The sequence below is a fragment of the Clinocottus analis genome, unplaced genomic scaffold (assembly GCF_023055335.1).
Source record: "Clinocottus analis isolate CAN_PGR_092001 unplaced genomic scaffold, fCliAna1.0.p SCAF_1, whole genome shotgun sequence".
In the NCBI taxonomy this organism is placed as follows: domain Eukaryota; kingdom Metazoa; phylum Chordata; class Actinopteri; order Perciformes; family Cottidae; genus Clinocottus; species Clinocottus analis.
This window is the reverse complement of record NW_027175820.1, coordinates 15,627,850-15,655,646: the sequence shown is the minus strand read 5'-3', so window position 1 is coordinate 15,655,646 and position 27,797 is coordinate 15,627,850. Positions and strand designations below refer to the sequence as shown.

The window sequence follows — 27,797 nt, the reverse complement described above, 5'->3', positions numbered from 1 at the left end:
CTAAAACTTATGTCTTGACTGTTGCAGTTTACAGTTGTGTACAGTTTGTATTGTTTTTAAGGTCCGCCTCTTCTCACCGAGATGTCCTTGTCTCCCTCCAGTCTGCTGCTCCTCCCCCAACAGCGTCTTATCTCTGAGAACCAACCAACTTTGTTTTTGTTTGTTTAGACCTAGTCTTTGTCATTGCCACTTATTCCAGTAATCACAATGATATAATGACATGTGATACAGCCCACACGGGGTTGATTAGCCAGTAAAGCAACTAGTACTTTATATCCTGTGTAAAACATTTGCATATTTCCACCTCCTCGTATTAGATCATTCTGCTCAAAAGCCACACGAGCGTATTAAAGCAGCTGATAATGACACAATGACAGAAATAGGTGCATCATGTGCTATGAGTTTAAACTGCACCTCAAATAATAAAACTGCTGCTGAAAACGCACAGATTAATTATCGTACCATATCTAAGTAAGAGAAAATATTTCAAAAGAGAACATATAATCTGACGAATTCAACAAATCATAGAAACAGGAGACGGGATGAAAGGCAGAGGGACAAAGACGTGTTTGCTTTATTTTTTCTATAGCTTGAAAGGGTAAACAAGCAAAATTAAAACAAATACTAAACCCTGGCTTTCATACTGTGAACAAATTCAAGTTTGCAGATAAAGACTGAATTTGGTATTATAGTAAATAACTAATGTTATTTCAATGGGGCATTCCTGACCTTCTTTAGAAGATAAATTGTTCAAGCCTGCATCACCAACGACTGATGGTAGAAAGCTGTAACTCGCTAAGTACACATTAGGAACACACTATTCATCTGTAAGTCCATGGTTCCCAACTCAACTTACTGGATTTTAAACAAGTGCATCAAAAGAAATAAAGGCTTGGATCATGCTGCAAAATAATGGTCTAGGCTGACCAAATAAAAAATCCATGGCTTAGTTGTTGTTGCTGTTGGTTTGTGCATTTAGGTGGAGTCAGAGAACAATAATTATATATTAAAATGTAATACAATATTCTGATATCCAACCTAATTAAACATTACGCCAATACATTCAAACAGTAAGAACAGAACCTGAACCATACATTTCTCATCAATTTAATTTTTTGTAATTACTGTTAGCTTTTTATGTGTCAGTTATCATTCTATTGGGGTAAATAGATTGTATATTGGGTTATATAATGAAACACATATGTAAGTCTGTCTTGTCTTTTATTATTGTATAATTTATTTTATTTAAGTTCATTTTTTAACTTTAATTGTATGACTAATGGTTATAAATAAAGTAAAATAATATGGCGTCCCTCCAGAAGGTTAGAGGTAAACTCATCGCTCAGTGTTACAGGAAAAGGGCCCAGGTTTGTTTTGTTAGAGTGACTGAGCTTAAACAATGTTGCATTTGATTTATAAAACTAACTCAATTGAAAATGAGTCGGACTAACCAAAATAAGCCTGACTGATTTGGTAAACTGACTTTATACAACGGACCCCATGTGCATACTTATTAGGTGCAAATCCTAAACCAAGAGTGTGACAGACACAATAAGGCCAACCAGGGTTTACAGAAGAAAATTACAGAGAAAACAAAATCAATTTTAAAATAAAACAATATATTTTGTCCCCCAGGCCAAACAGAAAGGCTAAATAAAATAAATATCTAAAATAAAATTCACTTGAAATTATTGAGCATTAGATAATCAACTGTTGGTTTTCAATTTCCTTCAAATTGAAAACAAATATTGTAATGTACTAATCCACATTCAGGTCATCCTTAATTTGGATTAGTACATTACAATATTTGTGTTCTTCTGTTTCACTAGTTTGAGTAATATTGCATTTTGAATTCAGGACCTATGTCCCTTTTACAGTTATAGAAAAAATTGCATTTATAATTAAAACCAGTAATTTAGTTGTATTTGGTTGTAGAAAAATGGTTTCAAAAGTAACATGAATATTTTCAATCCATACATCTTTTCATTAAACAACCATCTTAGTGTTTAACAGTCAAATTAAATCGATAATAGTATCTCAAAATTCAAGTCAAGAGACAGATGTGTGGGGATGAAGATTAAAAAGGTCATCTTAGTGGTATTTTTAACTCATTCAACAATCTTCTGCTGACTCAAGATAAATATGAAGTGGACCCTGATGTGTGTGAATACATTCACATCTCTGGTTGCCCTTGATGAACAGGGACTTTGTGGTCCTGTCCTTGTTCTGTAATGTGTTGTCCATTCTGTTCATCTACTACTTCATTTACGACTTCATCTTGAGGCTGCAACTCCTCATGAGCCTCCTCTCTCGGCTCTGCTGCTCCTGCCTTCTCCTCGTCGGGACCGGGGGTGGACAGCTTCTCCTCTGTTGCCCCCTCCTGGTGCGGTGCATTGTTGTTGCTGGAGTCCTGCGGTGGAAAAAGTAGAGTTGTTACTGCAGTCAACCACAAGTGAGGCTGAAGATAAAACAGGTCAGTATCTCAAACGAAATTTTAACTACCTCTGTCTACATTTTAATTAGTGGTAAAAACTGATGTTTCAATTTAAAGAACTTTTAATTTCTCATATTTATACATACAAATGTTGTTCACTAGATTTTGTCAGTTTTTTGTTGACCTAATGCAAATCCCTTACGGTACATAACAAAAACTATACAGTACCTGTGTGTGAGGTAATGCAGGAGACAACAGCTCCGATGGGGCCAACAGGCCGTCTTGGTTTAGATCCTGACTCTGTAGTAAAAAATCTACCATAGACACCACCTGGAGTCAGAACACCACACACACCTTAGGTCAGACAAATACGACAAAAAGTATGACCGTGTTGGGTATTTACAAGCGATAGCCACTCTGCCTCACCAGCTCATTGGTCTGTGCTCCAGGTGTATGATAGGAGTTATAGTCTGAAAGTAGCTTCATCATCTCCAAGCCATCCAGCAGCCCACTGTGATCGTAGTCATGAAGACGAAACAGGGAGAACACCTCTGACAAAAAGCAGGAGAAGACGGACATATTTAACAAACATATTTTATATACTGCTGAAGTATAACTACAGAGGTTGTACAGCAGACTCCCTACACACAAATACAACTTTATTAAAACCTGAGACATAGTTCAGAATTTCAGTAAATAGCTGTCTGTCTAATTATCGTGTTTTGGTAATGATGGTCGAAGGGACAGCACTGTGTTCGACCTTATATAAGGGTTAGACCAGTCGCTAAGCCTTCTTGCTGGCCTAAACAGAATCACAAAGTTATAGCTATTTTATAATTTAAAAAAAAACAATTATAATGTAATTGTTTTTCACAAATATTGGTTTGCCCTACTTTCCCTTCTAGAAAAAGAACACTTTAACTTGTAGAGAAGACAAAGTCTCCAACTACAGAATGGCCCAATCTCCACCCTGAACCCTCAAGCCCTGAACCCTCAGGGACTCACTGGCGTCAGCTGCTGAGTGGTTGAGTGTGAGAGGCTGTGAGGGCTCGAGCTGGTGTAAACATGAATTGGACAGCACTTTGCTGCAACATCACGTGACTTACATGAAAAAAATATTGGATACAATTGTGTATTTATTTTATACTTTTCATTCACTGATTTGAACGTCTTCCTCACGAGATGAGAATTTCAAATGATTTATTTACTTGTTTTTGTCAAAACAAAATGTTTGATGAATATATATATATATATATATATATATATATATATATATATATATATATATATATATATATATATATATATATATATATATATATATATATATATATATATATATATATATATATTCTGCTTGCATTCCTCTAATTCATATGTTTTTATGTTCCATTTTTAATCCGTAATGTTGTAAAGGTATTTTATTGGGCTAAATGCCCATGTGTAAATGCCCACGTCTCCATTGTTCCATTGAGAACTGTGTGTTTAACCTCACATTGCAATGCATTGTGGGTAATTCCCATAGGCAAAGTCTGCATCTAAAGTGACTTGAGTTAGACCAGCACGTGCAGATGTCTACCTTGCTCCCAGGTGCTGATTTCTGGTCCTCCTTGGCCATCCTTCAGACTTGATTGAATGTAACTTTGCAGCAAGCTGTGGTACACACAGCACAGAGAAGATATAAATGAATCAGTGAAACATTAGGAACCAGGAATTAACTCTAAGAAATCAGACTCAGAGACAAAAGACAAAATTAGAATCAAAATATGTAATTTTGGAAAATATCCCTTTGTTACGTTTCTCTTTTTCTGTAGGCTGAAGTGATTCTGTATTATTTTCAGCCACAAGAGGGACAGATTTGGCTACATAGAAAAAGTAGTAGCACATGACACCAGGAGGAAGTGATGCCTCATTAAAAAGCATTGTGGTTAAACACTATCCCTGTATTTGTTGATTTTCCAGTTTGCTAATTTGTTTTGCAAAGCTGGAATGTTTTACATTGAACATGAAGCAGATAGAACGAACACACTCAGGCTACAATGATATGTAGTATAAAGCAGCAGTGCTATGAATGCTATGAGTGCTATGAGCTGGAATGTTTTACATTGAACATGAAGCAGATAAAACGAACACACTCAGGCTACAATGATATGTAGTATAAAGCAGCAGTGCTATTTCAGACCACTCAATTCTTGTCAGGAAATGCTTGTTGACCAAAGTTTCTCTCAGAAGCTTTCAGGGGGAATCAGACTTGCCAGATTGTCACCAACAACAAACTCTCTGACACAAAAAGTCAGCAAAGTGGTTGTGTCTCATTTTGTTGCCTGACTAAATGTAACCTGTGATTCATTAGGTGTCAGTTCACACTACTGCACAGTAACAGAAGTGGGCAGAGATACCAAAGATAAGCTGTTGTCTTTGCTGTATGTCTGAGTATATTCTAGATGTTCTGTCGTCATAAATGAAAAAGAGTGCATAATTGCGACATCAATCATAAAGTATTATTGCACATGTAATCTTATGAGTTTATGGCACAGGCCACATCGTTAACAGCAGACAAAGTCCAGCCTCACCAGACAGCAGCAGCAGTCCACTAACGGCCACTGCATGTTGAACAGATTTGGATCAGTACTACTACAGTAGTTTGATCAAAGTTTGATCAAGCTTTCAACTTAGGGACAACATCCGCTCTTCTCTTTTCAAGAAAGCAATTAAGAGTAAATGTATAGTTTAAAATGAGCTGCATCTGTCACAGCTGCAACAGCATCACCATGCTCATGTGTCACTCACCTGCGATCTGCGGAGCTAAATGGATTGACTAGTGCTACGACATTGACCGAATCCTCCCTGAAATATAAAATACAAAAATATTACTTTTCGGCATTATTGCTTTGATTTAAATGTATCGTCTCTAATATGGGAATGCAGCAGGTGAAACAGAGCTGTTTAATTTGCTGTAACAGTACCATACATACATGAGACATACTTCATTTGCCAAGTTTTGCAAAAGGTCTGCTTCAAATATACAATGTTATATGTTAACCTTGATCATTCTGGTATTCCTCATGCTTTAAAAAAGTAGGTTTATTTAAGAGAAAGCATACAAACTAAAATGTTATGTCTTGGTATGTGTTGAAAAAGAAAACGTATAAACTAAAGTATTCGGGAGGTGCGGTTACCTTTGTGCTCCAGGGAGGCCTGGTGCAGCCTGGGACACGTGTATTAACAGGTACAGGTACAGGACACATGGGACCAACCTGCTCAGGTGAGACTCCATGAACACACCTACAAGCACAGAGACATGTGATAACCTCACACCACATCTGTGAGAAAATCTGTGATATGTTGCCATCATGACTTTATCTGCCCAAATGTCAAATTATAACTAGTGTGCATTTTAAAGATTGAACAAACAAAACAACATAGGCTAAAAATAAACCTGCTCCTTCTTTGAGACATATGGTTTCATGTTGCTATACTCTGGTATTTCCACATGACTACTACAGCTTCTAAGTATTTACTTAATTACAACCTGGCAGTCACTGCGTTGTTAGCTGTGTCAAACAGTGCATCTACATGTAACACTTGCACACTACAAATACAAACCAATGATTGTATGAAATGACTGCCGCAATCCTGCAGCCTTTACAAGTTAAACATATGGTAGATCTTAAAATCACAAACCTCTCCATCTTTTTACAGCTCAGCACATATGTCCATGTCGCTCTTACGTTACATGCAGATGCTCAATATATAGACAACAAGGCTGCTTTGGGATGTCTCCGAAACGCAGCTTTATATCACACAGAATGACACAAGCTAACGTGACTGCAGCTTTCCCATGTGGAGTAGCAGCGGAGCTAACAAAGCCAGGCTCACACAGCTACACTGCAGCATTAGTACAGCCGGAACAGAAGCACACACGCACTATTACCACTGAAACTCATATGCTGTCAGCCCTGTATTAAAATAACAGTGAAAGAAAGGATGGTTCGCAGTGCCGTGAAAGCCTTGTTTCGCACATCGACTACTTTGCACTAGGATGTATAGTATAATGTATGAAGCATGTACTAAAATATATACAAGTATCGCTGTGACACTGCAAATCTCTCGTCGGTGACAATGAACCTACCCGTCTGCATAGTTGATGTGTGGACAGAAAACTGCTTAAATTTGGGCAGGTCTGCGCTTTAAGGTTCACATCTGGAGAGCACCTCTGGCCCGCACCGCCCTGCTCGCGCCTACCGGTCTGCACTGCGCAACGGCGGCACGCGCGCTCCCCCCGGCTGCCACGGAGACCGGAGTGTTTTGGTCAATGACGGGGTCCACGTGGAAGAACAGCCGCTGTCGTGTCAGAGTCTCTGTGAGCTCCTCTCGTCGGGGTTTCCGCTACGCCACGTCCTCACCGACAGATCTGACTACAGGGAGCGGGAGGAGTGGAGCAATCTGCTCGTATCGTTTTTCATATCGAGCAGGGAGTCAGACGGACAGTTTTTGGGAGGTAGGCCGCCAGACCGGGCTCCCGTTGTGGCAGCGAGCAGAGGCGCGTCCGGTGTTTGGACATCAAAGTGATCCAGAGTATGACTGTTGGTATTCAAAATTGATTTAGTTATAAAAAAGGTCGAATTGAAATCTTTTTTTTTTGTACCACATTTTTCTTTATCTTCCTCTGCTCTTGCATTCCTTATGAAGTCATTATTATAAGAATATTCAAGTGACTAAGATATTGTGTGACACAACACACATTTACTCATGTGTATTATACATGTACATACATTCACATGAAAAATAACAATAGTGTGAATTATAAACTACATTTAAAAAAAGTATTTTTGAAGACTTTTTCAAGCTCTATTTGAACCTCCTGGGTCGAAAGGAGGAAAAAAGCAGGTGACAAACATTGCAACACTTCCCAAACAGAGTTCAGACATACCATGTGCCTACCAAGTCCTTACTAAGACCAGGAAAGTGGATCACATCCCACCATTTCTGAGGTTTCTGCACTGGCTTCCTTTCCAACAAAGGATTGAGTATAAAATCCTGTTGCTGGTTTATAAAGTAATGAATGGTGTAGGGCCTAAATACATGTGTGATCTGCTGCTACCTTATGAACCACCCCGACCCCTCAGGTCCTCTGGTGCTGGTCGACTTTCTGTTTCAAGAGTCAGAACTAACTAGCTTTCCTGCTCCACATATGTGGAACGAGGTTCCTGAAAGCTCCAGATCTGAGGATGCAGATCCCCTCAGATCCCATCAACTTTAATGGAGACCCTCAGCTCCTTTAAATCCAGATTGAAGATTTGTCTGTTTGCTGTTGCCTTTAATTGAACCAGACTCAATGATATTAAACACTTTCTGCATCTCACTACTGCATTTTATTTCACAATTTTCAGCACTGCAACTTGTATTATTATTATTGCTTTTTGACTGTTTTTTAACGTTTTAAAATTAATGTTCTTAATTGTTTTTAAATCTTATTTTCTTATGCATTATTTGTTGATGCTTTAATGGTTTTATATGAAGCACTTTGAATTGACTTGTTGTTAAAATGTTTTGAGGTAACGAGCAACAGGTGGACACAATGAGGGCAGCACAGGTGCAGGAAATACACAATCAGGAACCAGGTAGACAGACAATCCCAGACGATCACCAGGGCAGGAAGTGCAAAGACACAGAGGACACAAGACTACAAAATAAAACAGGAAACAAAACTCAAACTATGACGCTTAAATATCTACACGGGATATGTGTTATTTGATCTGTCGTGTTGTGAAACTGTTTTAATTAACCCTAATTTAAGTTTTTTTTTTTTTTTTTTAATTTCAAGTTATTGAAGAAGACAACGTTCCCAGCAGGACTGCCACTTCCATACATATAAAGACAATAGCCAGAGGTCTGCACTGCAGCTATTGGACCACAAGATGTCCTTCTCACTCATTAGTTGAATTGCTTCTGGCAAGGCATCGTACAATAAGTTATATCATACTCACATCCTCAAAACGCTAATGAAGACGATTCAAATATGATAAACAGATGATCATAACTGTAAAAAAAATTAAAAGTTACACATGCCATGTTGATAATGGACTATTATTAGGCAGTAAGTTCTATGGGTAATATAGTCCAGTCATCTGGCTGAGTAAAAAAACTAAACTCAAACTAACACACGCACACACACGCACGCACACATGCACACACACACACACACACACACACACACACACACACACACACACACACAAACACACACAACCCTCTACAACCCTCTACACCTATTCAATCCAATCCTGAAAAACTACAGCGAGGCTGCAATCTTTAGTGTGTGCGTGTGTGTGTGTGTGTGTGTGTGTGTGTGTGTGTGTGTGTGTGTGTGTGTGTGTGTGTGTGTGTGTGTATGTGTGTGTGTGTGTGTGTGTGTGTGTGTCTGTGTGTGTTTCATTTAGAAAACCCTTTTCATTCTCACAATGTAGAAAATAGGACCGGCAGGCAGCGACTTGCAGATTACACCACACAAAATGTGTTGTTTTTGTTTTTAGACAGTGATTGTGGTTGGTTGAGTAGAGACACCGGAGTTATGAGCATAATTTAACTAACGGTGCTGTGGAATGATATGGTTTTCAGTCACAGATACAGATGTAATGTCCTTTGACACTTCCAGTGAAGCATTTTGTCCCTTTGACCCAAAGTCTAAATCTTCCCTTGGTTTCTAATTGGATCGTTTGTTATTTCCTCATTTGGGCCAATGCAAGAACATTACACACATTGGCTACCCACACATCTTTTTTATATATATCTTTATATTGATTTCTTTACTGTAGATTTAATTGCAGATCTTACAATAAAAACTTCCACCAGCAAAGCAGCTTTCATTGAAAATGATGGTTAACTGAGCCAGTTCAGCATTTTATGCATGTTATGATTTTAATTATTGAATTGTATTACGACACCTGTACGGCGGTATCTGAATTTATTATGTTTCTCCCCTTATTTATTTAGTCGTTTCTGTGCACACTAGAGATTGAGGAGTCATTTTATCATAGAAATTCATACAATCAAACTTCTTTTTGCAACCAGAGCAGTCGCCCCCTGAAGGCACTTCTGCTTTGGCTACACTTTTCAGACCCCACAGGTTTCTGCATAGTACTCACACAGGGTTTTTTTTATAACTGTGTGCTAATGCTGAGTGGTACTGGATATGTGGCTTTTTTCACAGAAGATATGCAAAAGTATTAGCAGAGCTGTACATTTTAAAAAAAAAGAATTCCATTTAGCTGCTTCAGTTTTAGAGGACTGGTATAGTGCATGTTGACTAACTGGGACACTTGAATGGAAAAAGAGCCATCGTTAATGTCATCAGTAACACCTGTGCTTCTCCTTCTATGCTGGGAAAAAAAGTCTGATACCAACATCTCTATGTACTACTACTAATAATAAAGGTTTAAACTGCCCCACCCTAACAAGAGTCAAAACAAAAGTGACAGTATTAATGAAAGCACCTTTGTGGGTGACCCCGAGTGCGTCAACAGTCTTTATGTTGCACCACACACAAACAGTGTGTACTTATCTCTGTTTTCTCTCCCCCTAAAAAATCTGTTGTTTCTTTTCTTTTCTCAAAAGCGGCTCTAATGTTAACACATTTTTTTCCCCTTGTGGGCTCTACTTTGACCATGGTCCCTGTTAGTGCGGATGGCAACACTGCATTTTCTAACTTTCTATTCCCTACTGTTCTAATCCATTCATTAAGAACCACAAATTACAAACTCACCTGGATGAAGACTGAGAAACATAAAAGACGAGTGAGGGTCAAACAAAGAGTTACAACCAATATCTGACGTATGTTTAGACAGTTTGATCATTTATAGCTTTAAACTGCTAAAAACCTCAATCATTTACCCCTCCTGTATGTGACCATTGATCAAATGTATTCAGTCTTGTGGTATCTCATGAAATCTCACTTTAAAGTTTAAATTAGACTCAAAGATGTAAAGCATTCCCCCTATAAAATGTGCCAAAATCACCAGCTGCTTAGTACCAATATTTGCCAATTTCCGTTCCCGCTTCCCAGCACAATGTCCTGCAACTGCATGGCTCTGTTTGTTTTTAGCATAGCCCAAGTGCATTCACATGCATACTCACACAAGCCTGTACTCTGGTGGACACATACCCCCCCCTCCCCCGCCCTCCCGCCCTCCTCCGCCCCCCACGCACACACACACACACACACACACACACACATACGTCCTATACAGAAACCCTCCATTCAGTTATGTAACAAGGATTAGGTTCCATTATTTCCTGGCCCCAACAGTCAAAACTATGCAAGCTATTTTTAACCCTGGACCCCAATATAATATCAACAGGCGCTTACCATAATAATGGCAATATGAACGGCCATTGCTGCTCATGTGGACATGCCCTCCTAACATTGATATGCACTGCATGGGCCTCCCGTAACAACACCAACAGCCATTGTCACTCCCTCGACACATCTGAGGCTGCAACTCAAAGCTTTGGATCTGGAACAATTTTAGGGCCGTCAGTGAGTCTGTTTAAACTTCTTGTTGCTGCAGCTTGATGCAAACTATATGGGTCCCATAATCAAAAGTTTTGTGGGACCTGCAATACACACACACATACATACACACACCACAGGGCAGTTCTATACTATGAGTTTGTTTGAAATAGTTGCTGTCACATTCCACAAGCTAAGTCCTCGAGGGGGTTCAGGTCATTACAACTAATTATGTTACAGTGGTTACACACACACACGCACACATACACACACTCACACACACACACACATTCTCACACAGTGTGCAGTTCCTAGAGACAGCTTCACACATGGAGGATGTTTCTCTTGCACATTGGCAACACGTACTGTACTTGTGCACGCACACACGCACACACACCCACACCCACACACACACACACACACACACAGAGGGCACTTCCGCTTCATGGATGTCTAATTGAAGGCTTATGTCCAGCCAGGAACCAAGGACCTAGGGTCATTTCTCTGAGGGGGCACCACACTGAGAGGTTATTTAGGGGTCACCATACAGTCAGGACCAATCTCCATAAGAGGCACTCTGCTGCTCAGAAACACCAACATACACATCTATATGCAGTACATATGTGTATGCACTATACATGTATACGCAGTAGTGGCGAGCCGTCAGGGCCTTCTATGCCTTTTCTGAAGGCCTAAACAGAATCACAAAGTTATTACTATTTTATAATTTCAAAATTATATATTTAAAATCATAGTAAAAAGGTTTTTTTTAATGTAATTGTTACACATGTAATAGTATACACATGCACTACACATGTTCTGTGTTTAAACACATGTATACTCTGCTGCTCACACACACTGTCACATACACACACACACACACACACACACACACACACACACACACACACACACACACAAATACATACAAACACAAAGATACTTTTTCAATACCTCTGTCCATCAACTTCACCATTACTTACGCTCCTTTATTTTGAGGTAAATAATATTGGAAAACAAAAGATTAACATCTGAAAATATAAGCACAAAAGAGGGGCTCACATGTGGAAACTCGATCTGAATATATAGTGTTGAATAAAAAGGTTTTCATGTTTTAGTCTATTAAAATGTATGTATCGACTGGAAGGTATAAGTCAGTTTTTGCAATTACTGTGTTTCATTTTGGGTGAAGATAGATACTGTATGTTTTGTATGAATGATCAAATAATGATTGATCTATTGACACAGCTGCACACAATTCATAATCAGACACAAGTCAGCTGTTGTTGTTTTTCTTTGTTCAGTTCATAATTAAAGGTCTGCACGATACTTCAGGTTTCATGATCTCCAGAATTGAAAAACTAATATAATGTTTCTACAGCATCAGATTAGTGGAGCACTAATTGTTCAATCATTTCATTCCATCGAAGCATAACATTTATTTATATTTGTTTACCCTCCAAACAGACTGCATAGCACTGATAATAAATGATGGAAAATATCAACTGAAATGAGAATTATATATTATTCACTGCTGTGTAAATTGACTATGACTAAGTAGCACCATTTATTATCATACACCAGACTATTAGAAAGCAATCAATTGTTGCAGCATGAGACACAAAGATATACTGAACACACAGGCCTGTAAAACACTACTGAAATAATATTTATGTCAAACAAGATTCATTTGTGTGTTTTGTTCAGAAGACCACCATGTGTGGAATACAACAAACTTTACTTTGTTTTACCATCGGCATATTTCAATTTTACATAGCCATGAATAGATGAATTACCTCGTTGATATTGGGGACCTGTAAAAAGTTGTGTTTAAAAGAAAACTTGTAAAAAAAAATATCACACACCAGCCAGATCCAGATCTTTGCGACTTGAGGGTCATAGGAACATTACTCTTTCGCCTCACAGGGTCAACATCCCCATTGGTGATTGCTGGATTGATTCACTTCCTTCAGTTCAAAGATTAGTAGTCACTGACTGCAGTTGGTTTACTTTCATCCAGAGCAGAGCGTTTGCAGCACTGTTCAAATGCTCTACAACAGCAAGTACAACATCCGTGTTAATAACCTTATGCAAGAGAGCAGGGACACATCTGGTCTGAATGTCTGCCTACACCAAGCAGCAGGTGTGTCAACAAATTTAGAAAGGTGAGGCGAAACTGTGATTCTTATTATGCTCTCTCTCTAACCCCCCCTCCACCCCTCCCCACACACACACACACACACACACACACACAGGAAAAAAGACATGCAGTGCACTCATAAGGAGAGCTTGCATGAAACACACATCATACCTGCCCACAGACACAGACACAGACACACACACACACACGCACACACACACACACACGCACACACACACACACACACACACACACACACACACACGCGCACATACACAGACATACGCACACAAATACACAAAAATGACATGTGCATGTTAGTAAGCATGCAACTTCTAAACCAATATGAATCCCACACACACAGAGTGAGACCTGCCAGCCACAAGATGGTCTATGTTTAGCTGTATAAATAGGCGTGTAATTAATGTTTAGACGTTTGAGTCATAAGCAGGAAGCATGGACATTTAACTTGCTATTAATTTCTCATCAGGGGCCGAGATACCGAGAGAGAGAAGTGGGATGGAATGGAAAAGAAAGAGAGGGAGACCAGTGAAGCACAAGAGATAGATGTTCATTATTGATTGTCAACTCATGAAAAGCAACATTTAGTAAACGTGTACATTTTAAAGATGATCCCGAAGAGCAGATTAATTGCTGTTTTAGAAAGTTAAATAAATGCACAAGCACAAGTGTTCAATAAAAAAAATGCGATACATTTTCAGAGTCACATTTCAATCCAATCAAAACTTTTTGTTGGAGCTGTTAACACTTTATGCAATATGTCCAACTTGTGACGAGGGTCAAGAAACAATGACTCATTAGAAGGCGTTAAAAGACAAAGAGGTCGGGGACCCCTGCTTTAGGAAGCTCTAATCTGTAGAAGTGCAGCAAAATAACCTGGGGCCCTACAAAATAGCCATTGCCCTCATAGGTGTAGTTCTCTGGTCTCTGGTCTCTGGTTGTATTGCACGTGCACGTGAGGACAATATGGAGGACAGTTAAACTTATAGCCCAATGGTCACTTAAATAGTGCTTACTTATGAATACACATGCAGTTAAGTCATGCAGATGGGACTCCTGGAACTCTGTACATGGCCTCCCTCTCGTTCTGGGAACCACCTCCCTCTGTCCGGCACCTCCACCCCTTCCCTCCTCTCTCCACCCCTCTCGGTGTTGCCCCACCGATCCACCGGTGAGCTCAAAAGCGAGAGCGCAGCCGGAGCGGATGCGAGAGAACTGCACGAGAAAGACCAGAGAAAGCTCTTTGAAGTGACTTGTGGATGCAACAAAAGCACCTTGCTAGCGCAGCATCAGTGTCCGATCAGCGGCTAGAGGAGAGGAGCGGAAGAAAAACGGAGCGCCTGTTTGTTCCCCCGCTTCAGCACCGCAGGGAAGAGACAAGCAGAGGAGGAAAGATTCCCCTAAACGCAGTGAGAGCGTCGAATGAGGAGAAGAGGAGGGCGGAGGGCATCGGATAGGCAACAACAAGAAGTAAGTACACACAGAGAGAGAGATAGGAGCTGTCCTCAGACGTATTCAGAGCCTGGTGCCGTGAAAAAGTTGTAGAACATCACGCGCACAGTAAAAATAATGTGTTATTTTGAAGCTCAGGAAAGTTGTTCAACTTGTCTCCTCTGTGTGTGTGTGTGTGTGTGTGTGTGTGTGTGTGTGTGTGTGTGTGTGTGTGTGTGTGTGTGTGTGTGTGTGTGTGTGTGTGTGTGTGTGTGGTGAAGATTGAATATTCATGATAAAATATTTCAACTTTATGGACAACCAACCCTCGTGGTTCTCACAAACACCTAACATCTGACGTTTTAGTTACACTCATTTGTTGTATTATTCTAATATAAATATGTCATGGGCTCAGCATCCTTGTTGAAAACAACAACAAAACATTCAGGTCCCACAAGACCACTAAGAAATACCCCAGAAAAAGCTGGAGGATTATTCAGACAAGGCCTTTTTTGTAATTAGATTTCACTGGTGTTTGAGTTGTAGTGATACTGAAGATAGGTGTGATAATAGATTTGGTCAGTCAACAAACATTTGGCTTCATTCATAGAAGAGTTTTAGGGACCAAGACTTAAATCTTTGAACATGCTGACATGACGTGGTGTTTGTATTAGTCGAACATAATTACTTAAATGACACTGGTTCGCGACTGCAATCGTTAAGTTGTCATGCATCATGCAGTGTGTATGTGCGTGCGTGCATGTGTGTGTGTGTGTCTGTGTGTGTGCAAAAGACAGTGTTTCTAAGGTGACCCTGATTAAAGATTATTTCATGTTACAAGCACATAATGTATCTCATTTTGATGAAATCTTTATGTTGAAGGTTATCTACTTGAGTGCTTTTTACCTTATGTTTTAATCTCATCCATACAATTTTGAACATTCAGTAAAAAGACTAAATCGTTAGAATAAAAAGGGTTACAGTAAAATAATGCTTATTGTAATTTTTCTCAATTTGTGGAAGCCATAGAGAGTCACCTGTGACCTCGTTGGATGACAACAAGAATAGATTGTGGACTACAATACAAATGGACATTTTGGGGGGCATATTGTAGTTTATTCTAATAAAGGAAAATCACAGTTATGTATTTATTATCCTGTCTGTTGATGAAATAGGTATTTGGCCTTAAGTTTTGTGGGGTTAGTAATGACGTTAGCCCTGTAGCAATACTTTTTAAATGTATTTGTTTACTTTGGTCTACATCTTCTCTTCTGTCTCAATGATCCTGAACAGACTCCACCCCCTGACCATCCCTTCTGCTTCTCTTTCCTCTCTCCCCCTTTTATTTATCCCCTCTCCAGACATCTCTCTCTCTCTCTCTCAAACACACACACACACACACACACACACACACACACACACACACACACACACACACACACACACACACATATTCTCTCTCTCTCTCTCTCTCTCTCTCTCTCTCTCTCTCTCTCTCTCTCTCTCTCTCTCTCTCTCTCTCTCTCTCTCTCTCTCTCCCTCTCTCACACATGGACACACATATTCATACTCTGGAGCTGCACAATAGGCAGGGACGGGGTCACCAGGGTTGGATTATTATTGCCTGATTAGGGAGTATAATGTACATGGAGCTTCTAGCTGGATCTAGATCCATCTAACCATTTATTGAATGGGGGGAATAGATGAATAGACAGAGGATGAATGGATGTTTGTTTCTGTATACTGTAATATACAAACATAAATCAAGGTATTGTCAGGCATATCATACCTAAGAATAATAAACACAAATAACATACATTTTGGTTACATTATTAATGCCTCCACTTTTTATAGAATAAATCATATAAGTTACATTAGGCTGCTTAGTATGTAACATAAGTCAAAGGACATAAACAATAAGTAATGTTAAACAAAGTGGCAGCATGGTCGGTCCAAATCAATTATGTAAGTACAAAAAAGTGAGCCAAGGGTCAAGACAATCAACAACTTAAGAAACTGAGAAACTACCTTCACTAAATGATGTCTCTTTCTGCTCTCTGACTGGAAACAGATTGAACAACAAATGCAAATATGAGTTCTTAGTTCTCTCTGTCTATAATACCTACCATACCGACCACCTGCTTAAAATGAATATGAACATAAAAGTACTTCATCATAAACTACAAACAATTCAGCAGCCGCTTCCTTCATCATCTTAGTCTCACCAGACACATCAGCAATCTCTGTCTTCCTCATTCAGCCTGCTTGCTTTCTTATTTTTGCATCTTTCCCATCCATCCACTTACATTAAAGATACACACACTTTTATGGCCCTCTTTTTCTTTCTTCCTGCTGCATGGCGCATGTTGCAGCAAGAGCAGGAGAAAATACCTGAAGACTAAATGTTAGTACTTGATTCATGCTTTCAGTGTTCAGATTTAAAAGCCTCTACTGTGATTTATTTATTTAGGACTTCTAACTTTAACAGCTAAAAATGTTAAGATAGACAGATAGATAATTACTTCATTGATTCCCTAAGGGAAATTAAGAAAGTGTCTTCTCTCGGAGTCAGAGAGCAGAGACAGGGAGGGAAAATAATGTAAGAAAAAAAATCTTAATGCCATTTTCTCATTTCTCCTGACAGTGGCAGCTCCAGACTTATTGGACCCTAAATCCGCCACTCACAACAGCAAGCCCCGGCTCTCCTTCTCCACAAAGCCAATCACAATGTCTCCCTGCGAGGAGAGTGAGGTGAGAGAAATAGACAGAAGTCAAGATTTTTAGAGTAATGGGGGAGGAGGCTCCTGTTTATATGTGGGTTGATTGATCAGTTGAAGTGTTGTAGGTGGTTGCAACAGTGATGAAATGGAAGACGGTGACAGCCATCTTTCTTTTGGTGGTTCTTTACCTGGTGATGGGAGCAGCAGTATTCAGATCCCTGGAGAAGCCTCACGAGAGGTAAGCTGGTTAAATAATGTCTACCTGTTTGTCTAACTCACCAGGAAAGCCATCCATCCATTTACCAAGTATACCCCCGTTATTGACATTGTCTTTGAAGCATTTCTTCAATGCCACCTTTCAATGTAATTTTCCACAAAAAAAATTAAACTCAACCAATTCCGCATAGACTGAAACACTTTGTAAGGCTCTCTGTTGAAGGTCTGTGGCCAAGTCCCATCTTGAATGCAGAGGTTACGCTGTTGAAAATGGTACTCATTAATCTGAGTGGATCCCTTCAGCAAGTGGATTCCCCAGGGTTCAAGAATTGGGCCTTGTGTAGTTCAATCTCCTTATTCTTAAATCCCAAATCATGCAGGACAACAAGATTTATTATCGCAGCTTCACAGACAACATCCAGATTTATGTAGCTCTTTCATCAAATGACTTTGGTGCTAAAGATTCACAGCTCCAGTAGGCCATTACACCAAGTGAACAAATAGTTGTGACTACACGTTTCCCACAGTTTAATAACGTAGTACCACCGTTCATACTCCACTAGACAACTCCAGTAGTACAAAGCACACTAGTCCTGTTAATTCACAATAAGTCATAATTCAGTGACAAAAAACGTTCGCGATAAAAGTAAATCACAAATAAATGTAAGCCGCACCATCTCTCAGTACTTCCTCTCTTCTAGTGCCCAGCGTTTGGCCATCCTGACCCAGAAGCTGGAGTTCCTGTCCAGACACTCCTGTGTCAACCAGAGCCAGCTGGAGGAGCTGGTTAAGGTGACATGAAATAGTAAAAGTATTTACATTTAAAGTTTTGTATGTATTGTACACATTTGTAATGTTGCAGTAGTTTCAGCACTATGGACAGCTCCCACAGCGGTAAAGGAGAAGAACACGGTGTGTTTCTGTTTTGTAATAGTTCAGTAATGTTCTGAACTATTATGAACTATTAAACTCTGTCCGTGGCTCTTTGATTCACCTAAATTAATTATCTTTGACAGCTTAAGATGTTTACCTCGCTAAAAGTAATCACAAATTTTAAATATTATATCTTTATTTCATTCGACAGGCAAGCACACACACAGGTCCTTTCCAGCATAGTTACAAAAAAACAAGCCTCAAAAGCACCTTCCTAAATGTTTCAGAGTAACAAGAAAGTAGCACAATTGTCTTTTCGTCAGAATTTGAAAGTGTACGAAGATCATTCTTTGACAACCCAAATATCTCTTTCCCCTGCAGCAAGTTGTGTCTGCTATCCGTTCAGGGGTGAACCCTGCAGGGACACTGACCACCCACAGCAGCCTGTGGGACCTGAGCTCTGCCTTTTTCTTTGCTGGGACTGTCATCACAACCATCGGTAGGACAGACACACTCCCACACGCACGCACACACACAGATGCACAAGGGTGGGCGACTAACACACATACGCATGCTTTTAAGTGATTTAAAGAATAAAGCTGCTATGGTCACTTACTGTTGTGAGGAATGGAAAGTCATTTGGCTTCCTACTTGTTGGAGTGCTGCTATTGAAGCTGTTTCTTCAGAGGTTCAGAAGGTACAATCCTAATTTAAAAAATGTCATTTTGATTAAGAAAATCAATCATGTATCACACATAAATGCACATGTTGTCACATATTGATTCATCTCACCTGTTGCTTTGGTTCATTATGATGCATGACTTAGCTTGCATCATCTGGTAGTTTCAGTGTATTTACTGTTCCTATGGAAGCCAAAAAATGGTGATTTATATGTTAAGTCTCTTTTTTTCTGTCCTCTCTGCAGGTTTCGGGAACAGCTCTCCTCACACAGAAGGTGGAAGGATCTTCTGCATCATCTATGCGTTGCTAGGGATACCACTCTTCGGCTTCCTTTTGGCTGGAGTAGGAGATCAGCTCGGCACCATATTCGGAAAGGGCATCGCCAGAGTGGAGAAAATGTTCGTGGTGAGTTTGGGGAATTAATATTCTGTCTGTCACAGTGGAATATAGACAAGTTTATGGCCTGCAGGTCACAAATCTGAATAGGCTCCTGAATAATTTACAACAATGCTCTTTGAACAATTTCCTCACCCAAACCAGCTTTCAGATCATATTTACAACATCTGATTTAAATACCATGTTATATATGAATCCTCTTGGCAAGATGGTTTAAATTATATAATTATTTGATGACATAACATTGATATATTCTGTGATATTGTTAATATTCTGGAGAATCAATCATTTCTTGTTTAAGCTTACAGTATGTATGCCTGTGTGTGTGTGTGTGTGTGTGTGTGTGTGTGTGTGTGTGTGTGTGTGTGTGTGTGTGTGTGTGTGTGTGTGTGTGTGTGTGTGAATGTTTCACTTTAGATGCAGCGGGAACAAACCCTTTGACCAGAATTTATATTTGGATTGATAATTTTTCATCTGAGTGACATACTGAGAGGATTTCTGTGCATAATGTCTTGTTTTAAACTTTAAACTGTTAATAATTATAATTTTATACAGTAAAGTATCTCATTCTGGGGTCCAAACTCTTTAACATTAAAAAATAAAAATAAAAAAAACATTCTGAACAAGAAGCATTAAAAAAAAAATTTAAATTAAAAATAAAAAATAAAAAAAAATTCTGAACAAGAAGCAGGTATCCTTGTAATTGTTTATTTGTTATATAAAAATGTTCAGACCTAAAAATGAGGCTTCAGTAATCACAGTTGGGGTTGTTGCTGTGAATGATTTGTTTCCAGTTTTGAATGAAAATGTGCTTTCTAATTTTAAATGAAATGAGTAGATGAGTGTAATTTAGAACGATCTGCTCCTTCTGGTACTCTCAAGGCACCCACAGGACTCTGTAATGAATATATTGATTAAGGCTGAAGACAGAGGACAAAAGTTAATTGTGCAAGCATGTGTTTGAGTGTGTGTGTTATTTCTCTGTGCCCAGACTGTGTGAGACTGCATCATTATCATCAGTGAATGAATGTACTTCCGTTGCTACTGCACCCAGGGGACCAGTTTATGGAATAAAACTATTACTACTCACAGCATCTAGTTATTTTACCAAAACAAACGCACCCCCAGAGAATGATTTCTACTGACGTTGGGGATCGTCTAACTTTTCTTCCCTGAGTGTGACATTTGGTTTTGATTGAAATGTGCCAACACATATTGGATGGATTGCCATGTAATTTGAAATCACACTTTATAGTTTCCTATCATCCAATACTGCTGTTTGTGACAAAATACCTACGAACTCATGAATCTCCATGATACTCAGCTATACTTAGTGCGAGCTATCACACTTGGCATGCTAACATGCCAACATGCTACATTAGGACAGGCAGATCAGATCTATGTGTGGTCATATTGCTGATTGTGTCTGCCGCTCTCTTACCTGCAGCATTGGGACATCACTCAGACAAAGATCCGGGTCATCTCCACCCTGCTGTTTGTGCTTTTTGGCTGCCTGCTGTTTGTGGCGCTGCCGGCGGCCATATTTAAAAACATTGAGGGTTGGTCTGCACTGGAGTCCCTCTACTTTGTGGTCATCACCCTGACTACCATAGGGTTTGGAGACTTTGTTGCAGGTACAAACACATAGCTAGAGGTTCAATACCAACACCCAGCCCGTCTGTCTCTCTGTATAATGCCTGCATGTCTCGCCAGGTGGATTCTACTGGATATGTGACAGTCATTGTCTCTGTCTGCCTCTGTCTCTGTGTCTAGGTGGTTCAGAAATAGAGTACTTAGATTACTATAAACCAGTTGTATGGTTCTGGATCCTGGTGGGACTAGCCTACTTTGCTGCCATCCTCAGCATGATAGGAGACTGGCTCAGAGTCATCTCCAAGAAGACGAAAGAAGAGGTACGACACTGCTGGTTTCATTTACTCCTTTGTTCATTGACCTTTTCTCATTTCCCACCCTCTTTGTCTCTTTCAGGGCAGTGACACGTCAAGCTACTCAGTTACAGTGCCTCAACCTTTGCCCTCTGCTTAACTTCATTTCAATGATAAGACTGCTTTCTAATCCAATCCACCGTCTGCCATCCAAACACCTAAACACAGTCTTATGCCATTACCTTGAGCATCTCCAGAGAGAAGGAGAAAAAGAGGTCATTTAAAAAATGTGTAATGATGGCCTTATCAGAAAATGTATCTAATCGAACAGTGTGTGCTGTAAATGAAATCCAGTTGATGCAAATTAATGTGTTTGTTTCCATAAAAGGAACATCTAGTACTTTTCAAAGAGACCCTGAATTGAAAAAGCTGGAGGATTATACAGACAAGGCATTTGTTGCAATTAGATTTCACTGGTGTTTAAGTTGTAGTGATACTGAAGGTAGGTGTGAATATAGATTTGGTCAGCTAGTACTCAAACAAACAGTTTCGCATGGAAGAGTTTAAGGGACCAAGACTTATGTGTTTGAACATGCTGGCATGACGTGGTGTTCCCATTAGTCGAACATAATTAGTTAAATGATACTGGTGTGCGACAGCAATCATTAAATTGTGTGTGCGTGTGTGCGTGTGTGTGTGTGTGTGTGTGTCCGTGCGTGTGAGTGATTAATGCTCCCCATGGGTTCTCGTGCTATACTCGTGCTGTGATATATGAGTGTGTTATTATCATTACGGTGATATAGACACAACTAGAGGCAGTATTAGAAGTGTGAGTCATTTGATGCCCGTAAGCAACACTGGAATGTCTCAGACCCTCTTTTACGGAGGTATTAGGAATAAACTGAAGCACATTAGTGTCCCATTAAGGCTTTTTTAATTCTTAACCTGCCCTTTTTTATTTTAAGATGAGTAGATTCACTTGTAGGAGATGATAAAGTAATGAAAACTAAAACCTGGCTCCATTGATTAGTAGTAATTTGTCATCATGCCATTGATTGTCATTATATTGTGGTTTTAACATTTGTAGAAAATACATCACATAACAAACAGCCATTTAATTGACAATGTGACATATAACAGTTTCAAGAATGAAACCTGTGTATCCTCTGTACTTATGTCACTCTCTTTTCCTTTCCTTACAGGTTGGAGAGATCCGAGCTCATGCCGCAGAGTGGACGGCTAACGTCTCAGCAGAGTTCAAAGAAACACGGCGACGTGTTAGCGTTGAGGTCTACGATAAGTTCCAGCGTGCCACCTCAATTAAACGCAAACTGTCCTCTGATTTTGGATTCAACCCTGGCCCCGAGCTCACTCTGCCCAAGAGAGCCATGTCGGTGAATTTCAACGACGAACTGGACAGAAACGAGAGGGATGCTGGGCTGCCAGGCCTGATGGCTAGAAACGGAGGTTTGCTCATGAATGGTTTGGACCCCGAGAGAGGAAACATCTCAGTCATTGAACAACTTAAGTAGGAAGAGGACGGTCAACACCTTTCAAGATCTTTCTGAGGTCTTTCCTCTTGTCATCTTCGGTGGCAAGCTAAGAATGAAGTGTTTTTATTCCCAAAGCAAGCAGTAATAAGAATGTGCAGGGACATCTTAACCTCTCTGCAGGGATGTAAGCTCTGCTCAAGAACAGTTCAGTGGACCTTTGACAGCGGGACACTTTTCACCATCCTCATCCCGCCAGTGAAACAAAGAGCAAGAAGAAGAACGTACAGAACTTTAGTTGAGTTTGTTGAAACTTGCATAGATTTAGTGTCTGTCAACTAAATCTCACTTAAATCTTGGACGAAGACAAAGTTGCCCATTGATGACGACTTGGGATCAACAATAAACCCATCCCTGAAGGACAAATAAACTAACATTTCCAACATACTGTGACATAAAATTATAGTGTTTGGTGACGTAATATGTCCAAGGTGCCTATCTGTGTTTGCAGCAGTCTCATATGTTTTAAATTGTAACAATTTAGGATACATTTTGCCACACAGCATTGCAACTTATAAAGCTGCTGTCTGCCTGTATTATACTGGCAATCACACGAGGCTGTCAACTAAAACAATGCAAGACATATCAGAGATGTTTCGTACATGGTGGGATGTGATGATATCCGAATTGTAGACGTTACAGAAGATGAACTGCAAAGATTGTGTGTGATGGGGAGAGGCAGATTTTGTGCTAAATGACTGGAGAATATAAAAATGTTGAGATGGTGGGATATGTTATTGTTTAAACTACAAAGATGGACAAGTGTGACGTTGATCAAGCTCCAAACGTCGAGTACAGATAATCTATAGATTAAGCTCATATCTATCTGAATTCACACCTGGAAAAACTTGATATCCCAGAAGAGTGATGTGTTTGTAGTTCTGAACCAATCTGAAATGTGAAACTAAAAACATGTGCAGTTTAAGTTGAGTTTCTTTCTATATGTATCGTCCACCATTTTAATTGACTGAATCAATCGAATATAACTTTATGAATCTAAAGCTTCATTGCTGGTTTCACTATGCACATTTTAAAGAGTGGTGTATAATCATTACCACAAATTTATCCTCTAAATATCGTACGACATGGAGGTAGATGTTCTAATTTACACATTTAGTTAAAATGGAAACTGCAACAACACTTTCACATCTGTTTTTGTTTTTTTTATCAGTAAAGAATAACTTCCTTCCCACCATTTAAACATGCATTGAGTAACTGAAGAGGTTTGTTACTGTCTTGCCTTTGACCTGGAGGGTGTGAAGCTTCTGATCAGAGCCAATCATTCAAAGTGTTTGACCGCCGTGTTTTCCAGTGGCAGCCATATTAGTCCTACATTCCTGTTGTGTGGACTGTAATAGTCTTAACTCTTAAGATCTCTTTATTATGTTGAAATCTCAGTATTTCTGGTTTTGATGGAAGGCATCATTGGATGTAATTTGCTACCAACTCTTCTTAGTTTTAGTGAAGAGGAGAAGGCGCAAGCAATTTAAATTGATCAACGCGTGTTTCTCTGATTTTGGATGTAGCTATAAAAGAAATAGAGCACTGAATGTCCATATGAGGAGATTTTCTAAACTATCGCTGTGCCTTAAACTCTTTACTTTGCCAAAACAAGGCTAAGCACAACACACTGTGAGGTGGGCAATATATTTAACAAGGGGTAATTTTCTGTTGGTGTTCATCCTGTCCAACAAAACTAAATCCGTTGCTCACTCTCATAATGTTGCCTGGATACACATGTGGCAATACTTATCTAATACTTTGTGTTTCCTATAATAATATCCTTACGGCTCAGAGGAAGAAGACTGTTGAAGGCTTGATTAAGTAATTTGTTTTAGTGGCTAGATGCAGAAAAATGTTCACAACTAGACCTTTTTCACAGCATTTTGGTACGTCCCAATAGGAAATAGACAGCCGTAATTCATAACAACAGCAACTGCATTACTTTTAGCTGTGCTAGTTCAGGGTCCCCCCCATGATTCATGGTGGCTTTGTGTCATGCCTTACTTAAATATACAAATAGTATTTCAAAATATATATACATACGCTAGTTTTTTTTAAAATCCCGTTTAAATTTTGCCATAAATTAAACAACTTCACCTCTATATTCTTAGAAACTGTGGAGCCTCTGGTATATTTTATAATTATTGTTCCAGCAAAAGTTTCCATTTACACTCTGCTGACCAACCTTAAGCTGCTATTACATAACGGAGTGATTTCCTTCTGGTGATGCCACCAAATGTGTAATTATGTTAAACAACATTTCTTGCAAAAAACTCTTGAATTACATAGGAATTAATCTCTGTTTGTCCTTGTTGTAGCTGTTTAGTGTCCTTGAGAACACATCTCTACTTTAATCAATTTACTGTCAACATGTTTCAGAGTAATAGTGGAAAAATCCAGACATTGTGTTCGGATTGTTCAAGGTTGATTTGCACATTGACAGGTCAGGAAAGTTTAATTGTGACGAAGAAGAATCAATTTACTTTTAATGCCCAACTTTCTCACACACACACACACACACACACACACACACACACACACACACACACACACACACACAATGAGGGGTTCTTTCATGTGTGTACACCTGCCGTTTAAAATGCACTTTGATTTAACAGCCTTTGAATTTAACAACATCCATTCCATCCAATCAGAAGGCTTCGATTTAGTTGTTCAGTGGAAGTAACGACAACTACATGGTTTAACACACAAACCTTTCTCTTTACTGTAAAAATCCAAGCAAGATGATTTAACCCTTAGATTATTACCCACATAAACGAGTATGAAACCATTTTATATCTGACAGCTTGATTCAGTTGACAACTTTACAAAATTATTAATGTTGAGAACGATCTGAAAGGATTTTGAATTGATCTATTGAATGTAATGACAAAAAGTCTGTTGTGCAGCTTGTAGTTGTGTATGCCCCAGTAACACACTGAGAACAGCAGGTACACTTTTTATAAATGAGAAAAGTAAAACAATAATCTAGTACTATTTGTATTATTTGATCTGTGAGAAGTGTTATAATTTGACATTTAACTTCTTAACCCTAATTGAACTGATAGACGGGTTGAGGGAGCAGCAGGAAAGTCTCCTACATGTTTGACTTTAACTAAAGCAGACTATAACAGCCTGTATGGTTCAGTGCTAGCTAAATAGAAACATTAGTGGTGTCACACTCTGTAGTAGCTGGTTGGTCTGCCTTTGCCTTCTTCTAGCAAACATATGTCCTTGTTACACAATCATCCATTTTAGCTTGCTTAACTCATTTTCTGCTAATATGCTAGATGTTTTAGTGCTTTTATTATGATGAAGACTGTATTTTTCTAAACTTTTTGTTTGTACTTGTATAGTGTTTCTACACTGCTGTGAGCCTGGGAGAACACATTGTATTAATAATGTATGTAGCGCTTATCTAATCACAATGTAAAAAATGTTTTTTGTAAGATGAATGACTTGAAAATACACCAGATTTTAATTATTTTGCTGTCTTATTCCAAGTGCTCAACCATTGCTTTTGGATCCATCTCCATGGTAAAAAAAAAACACATTTATAATAATTGTTTATTGAATTACATCATACATACTTCATCTGTAATGATAAAGGTGAAGATAAGACTGGTAGCATTTTGATAGCATCTCAACATGACAGCTGGCGGTGCTAACAGTGCAAACTTGAGCGATGAAGGCATGTCAGATATAACTGCTATTTGAGCGCTATTTGAGCGCTATTTGTAACCACACCCAACGGTGATGTCATGGTATACCAACACACCCTGGAGTACCCTTCTACATCATTGCAGCAAAATGAGTAGTTTAACCACTGGAGGCTTTTTTTTTTTTTTACAAAAAGAGGCTGACACATCACATAGAGGCAATTAAGATACTTCAAAACCCATTTGATTTTACGACTTCCAACTCAAATCTGACATAATTAATACATTTATTTATTGATTGTGACTTTACACTTGGGATGACATTATCTCCGATGTCCATCACAAGCAAACATTGACAAATTAGCTATGAAAAAAATCTAAACTCAGTTTTTGTATTTAAATTTAAACTAATTATAATTTCAATTTTGCATGTTCCTAAATTTGTTATGAATATGTAAAGTTAAAGAGAAATATTCTATAAAATCTGATCTAGTTTTCAGGGGTCTTAAAGTTTGACTTAATGCAATGACCAACTCATTCCCACCACTGCCGACATAACTCTGCTTTGTAAGACTTTATAAAGATTTGGAAGCACAATAATCCGAACCACTCAGGAAGTTTAAATTATAGTTTAAACTTCCTGGGTGATAGAGTGGTCTGATGAGTGTGACTGGCCAGTAGTGGCAAGGCTTATGATGCATGAGATAAAGTTATCAAAGCAGGAAGTACACACTAGAATCAACAGCACACAGATACAGTACACCGGCTCATTTCACCAATATATTTTCTCTGTAGAAAGAACCCATCAGGCCAGCAAAGCTGGCTCACAGAAAACCGAAAATCCTAAATTGATTCTTGTTTTTATACAAATTTGTTCTGAACAAACAAATGAGATATAACATGATAGTGAGCTTTAGTGTTGCTGGTTGTTTAACTTCGGATGGAGCCTGGCTAGCTGTTTTCTCCTGTTTCAAGACTTTATGCTAAGCTAACTAGCTGCTGGTTGTAGCTTCATATGTACATATAATTCTACTGTGACTCTCAGCAACAACAAACATATATCCATGACTATTTTAAAACATGTCTGAAGGGTAAAAAGTAAAAAGCAGTAGCTTGTTGCAGTTAGCCTCGATAATACATGCAGTCTGAATGAATGCTAAACTTTGTATTTTCTCTGTTTAAGATAACAAAACGTTATTAATGCAATTTCCCCACTGCAGGACTAATAAAGGAATATATTTATATATAATATAATATACATTTTGTACTGAAGGA

The 27,797-nt window shown here is 38.9% G+C and overlaps 2 protein-coding genes across 2 annotated transcripts; one reads left to right on the top strand and one right to left on the bottom strand.

Moving 5' to 3' along the window:
- Positions 1–611: 611 nt before the first annotated feature.
- Positions 612–6,972, bottom strand: cgref1 (cell growth regulator with EF-hand domain 1). The gene is made up of 7 exons (XM_068573902.1): positions 6,567–6,972; positions 5,614–5,719; positions 5,225–5,281; positions 4,014–4,087; positions 2,861–2,985; positions 2,663–2,764; positions 612–2,410 (listed from the first exon to the last, which is right to left on the bottom strand). The coding sequence occupies exons 1-7, from the start codon at positions 6,574–6,576 to the stop codon at positions 2,174–2,176; spliced, it is 711 nt and encodes a 236-aa protein (XP_068430003.1). The 5' UTR covers positions 6,577–6,972; the 3' UTR covers positions 612–2,173.
- LOC137784737 (potassium channel subfamily K member 2-like) lies at positions 6,750–22,842 on the top strand. The gene is made up of 9 exons (XM_068575631.1): positions 6,750–6,935; positions 17,143–17,289; positions 17,384–17,496; positions 18,176–18,266; positions 18,729–18,846; positions 19,273–19,433; positions 20,872–21,058; positions 21,198–21,337; positions 22,513–22,842. The coding sequence occupies exons 1-9, from the start codon at positions 6,750–6,752 to the stop codon at positions 22,840–22,842; spliced, it is 1,473 nt and encodes a 490-aa protein (XP_068431732.1).
- The last annotated feature ends 4,955 nt before the right edge of the window (positions 22,843–27,797 follow it).

What these genes read in the sequence shown, in the direction of transcription:
- cgref1 (XM_068573902.1), bottom strand. An exon ending in AATCAGCACCTGGGAGCAAG is followed by an intron (nt 2,986 to 4,013) that starts GTAGACATCTGC and finishes GCTTTTTGTCAG; the next exon opens with AGGTGTTCTCCCTGTTTCGT. An exon ending in CTGCATTACCTCACACACAG is followed by an intron (nt 2,411 to 2,662) that starts GTACTGTATAGT and finishes TTTCCACCGCAG; the next exon opens with GACTCCAGCAACAACAATGC.
- LOC137784737 (XM_068575631.1), top strand. Translation starts at nt 6,750, where the DNA reads ATGACGGGGTCCACGTGGAAGAACAGCCGCTGTCGTGTCAGAGTCTCT. An exon ending in AGACGGACAGTTTTTGGGAG is followed by an intron (nt 6,936 to 17,142) that starts GTAGGCCGCCAG and finishes AAATAATGTAAG; the next exon opens with AAAAAAAATCTTAATGCCAT. An exon ending in GACTGTCATCACAACCATCG is followed by an intron (nt 18,847 to 19,272) that starts GTAGGACAGACA and finishes TCCTCTCTGCAG; the next exon opens with GTTTCGGGAACAGCTCTCCT.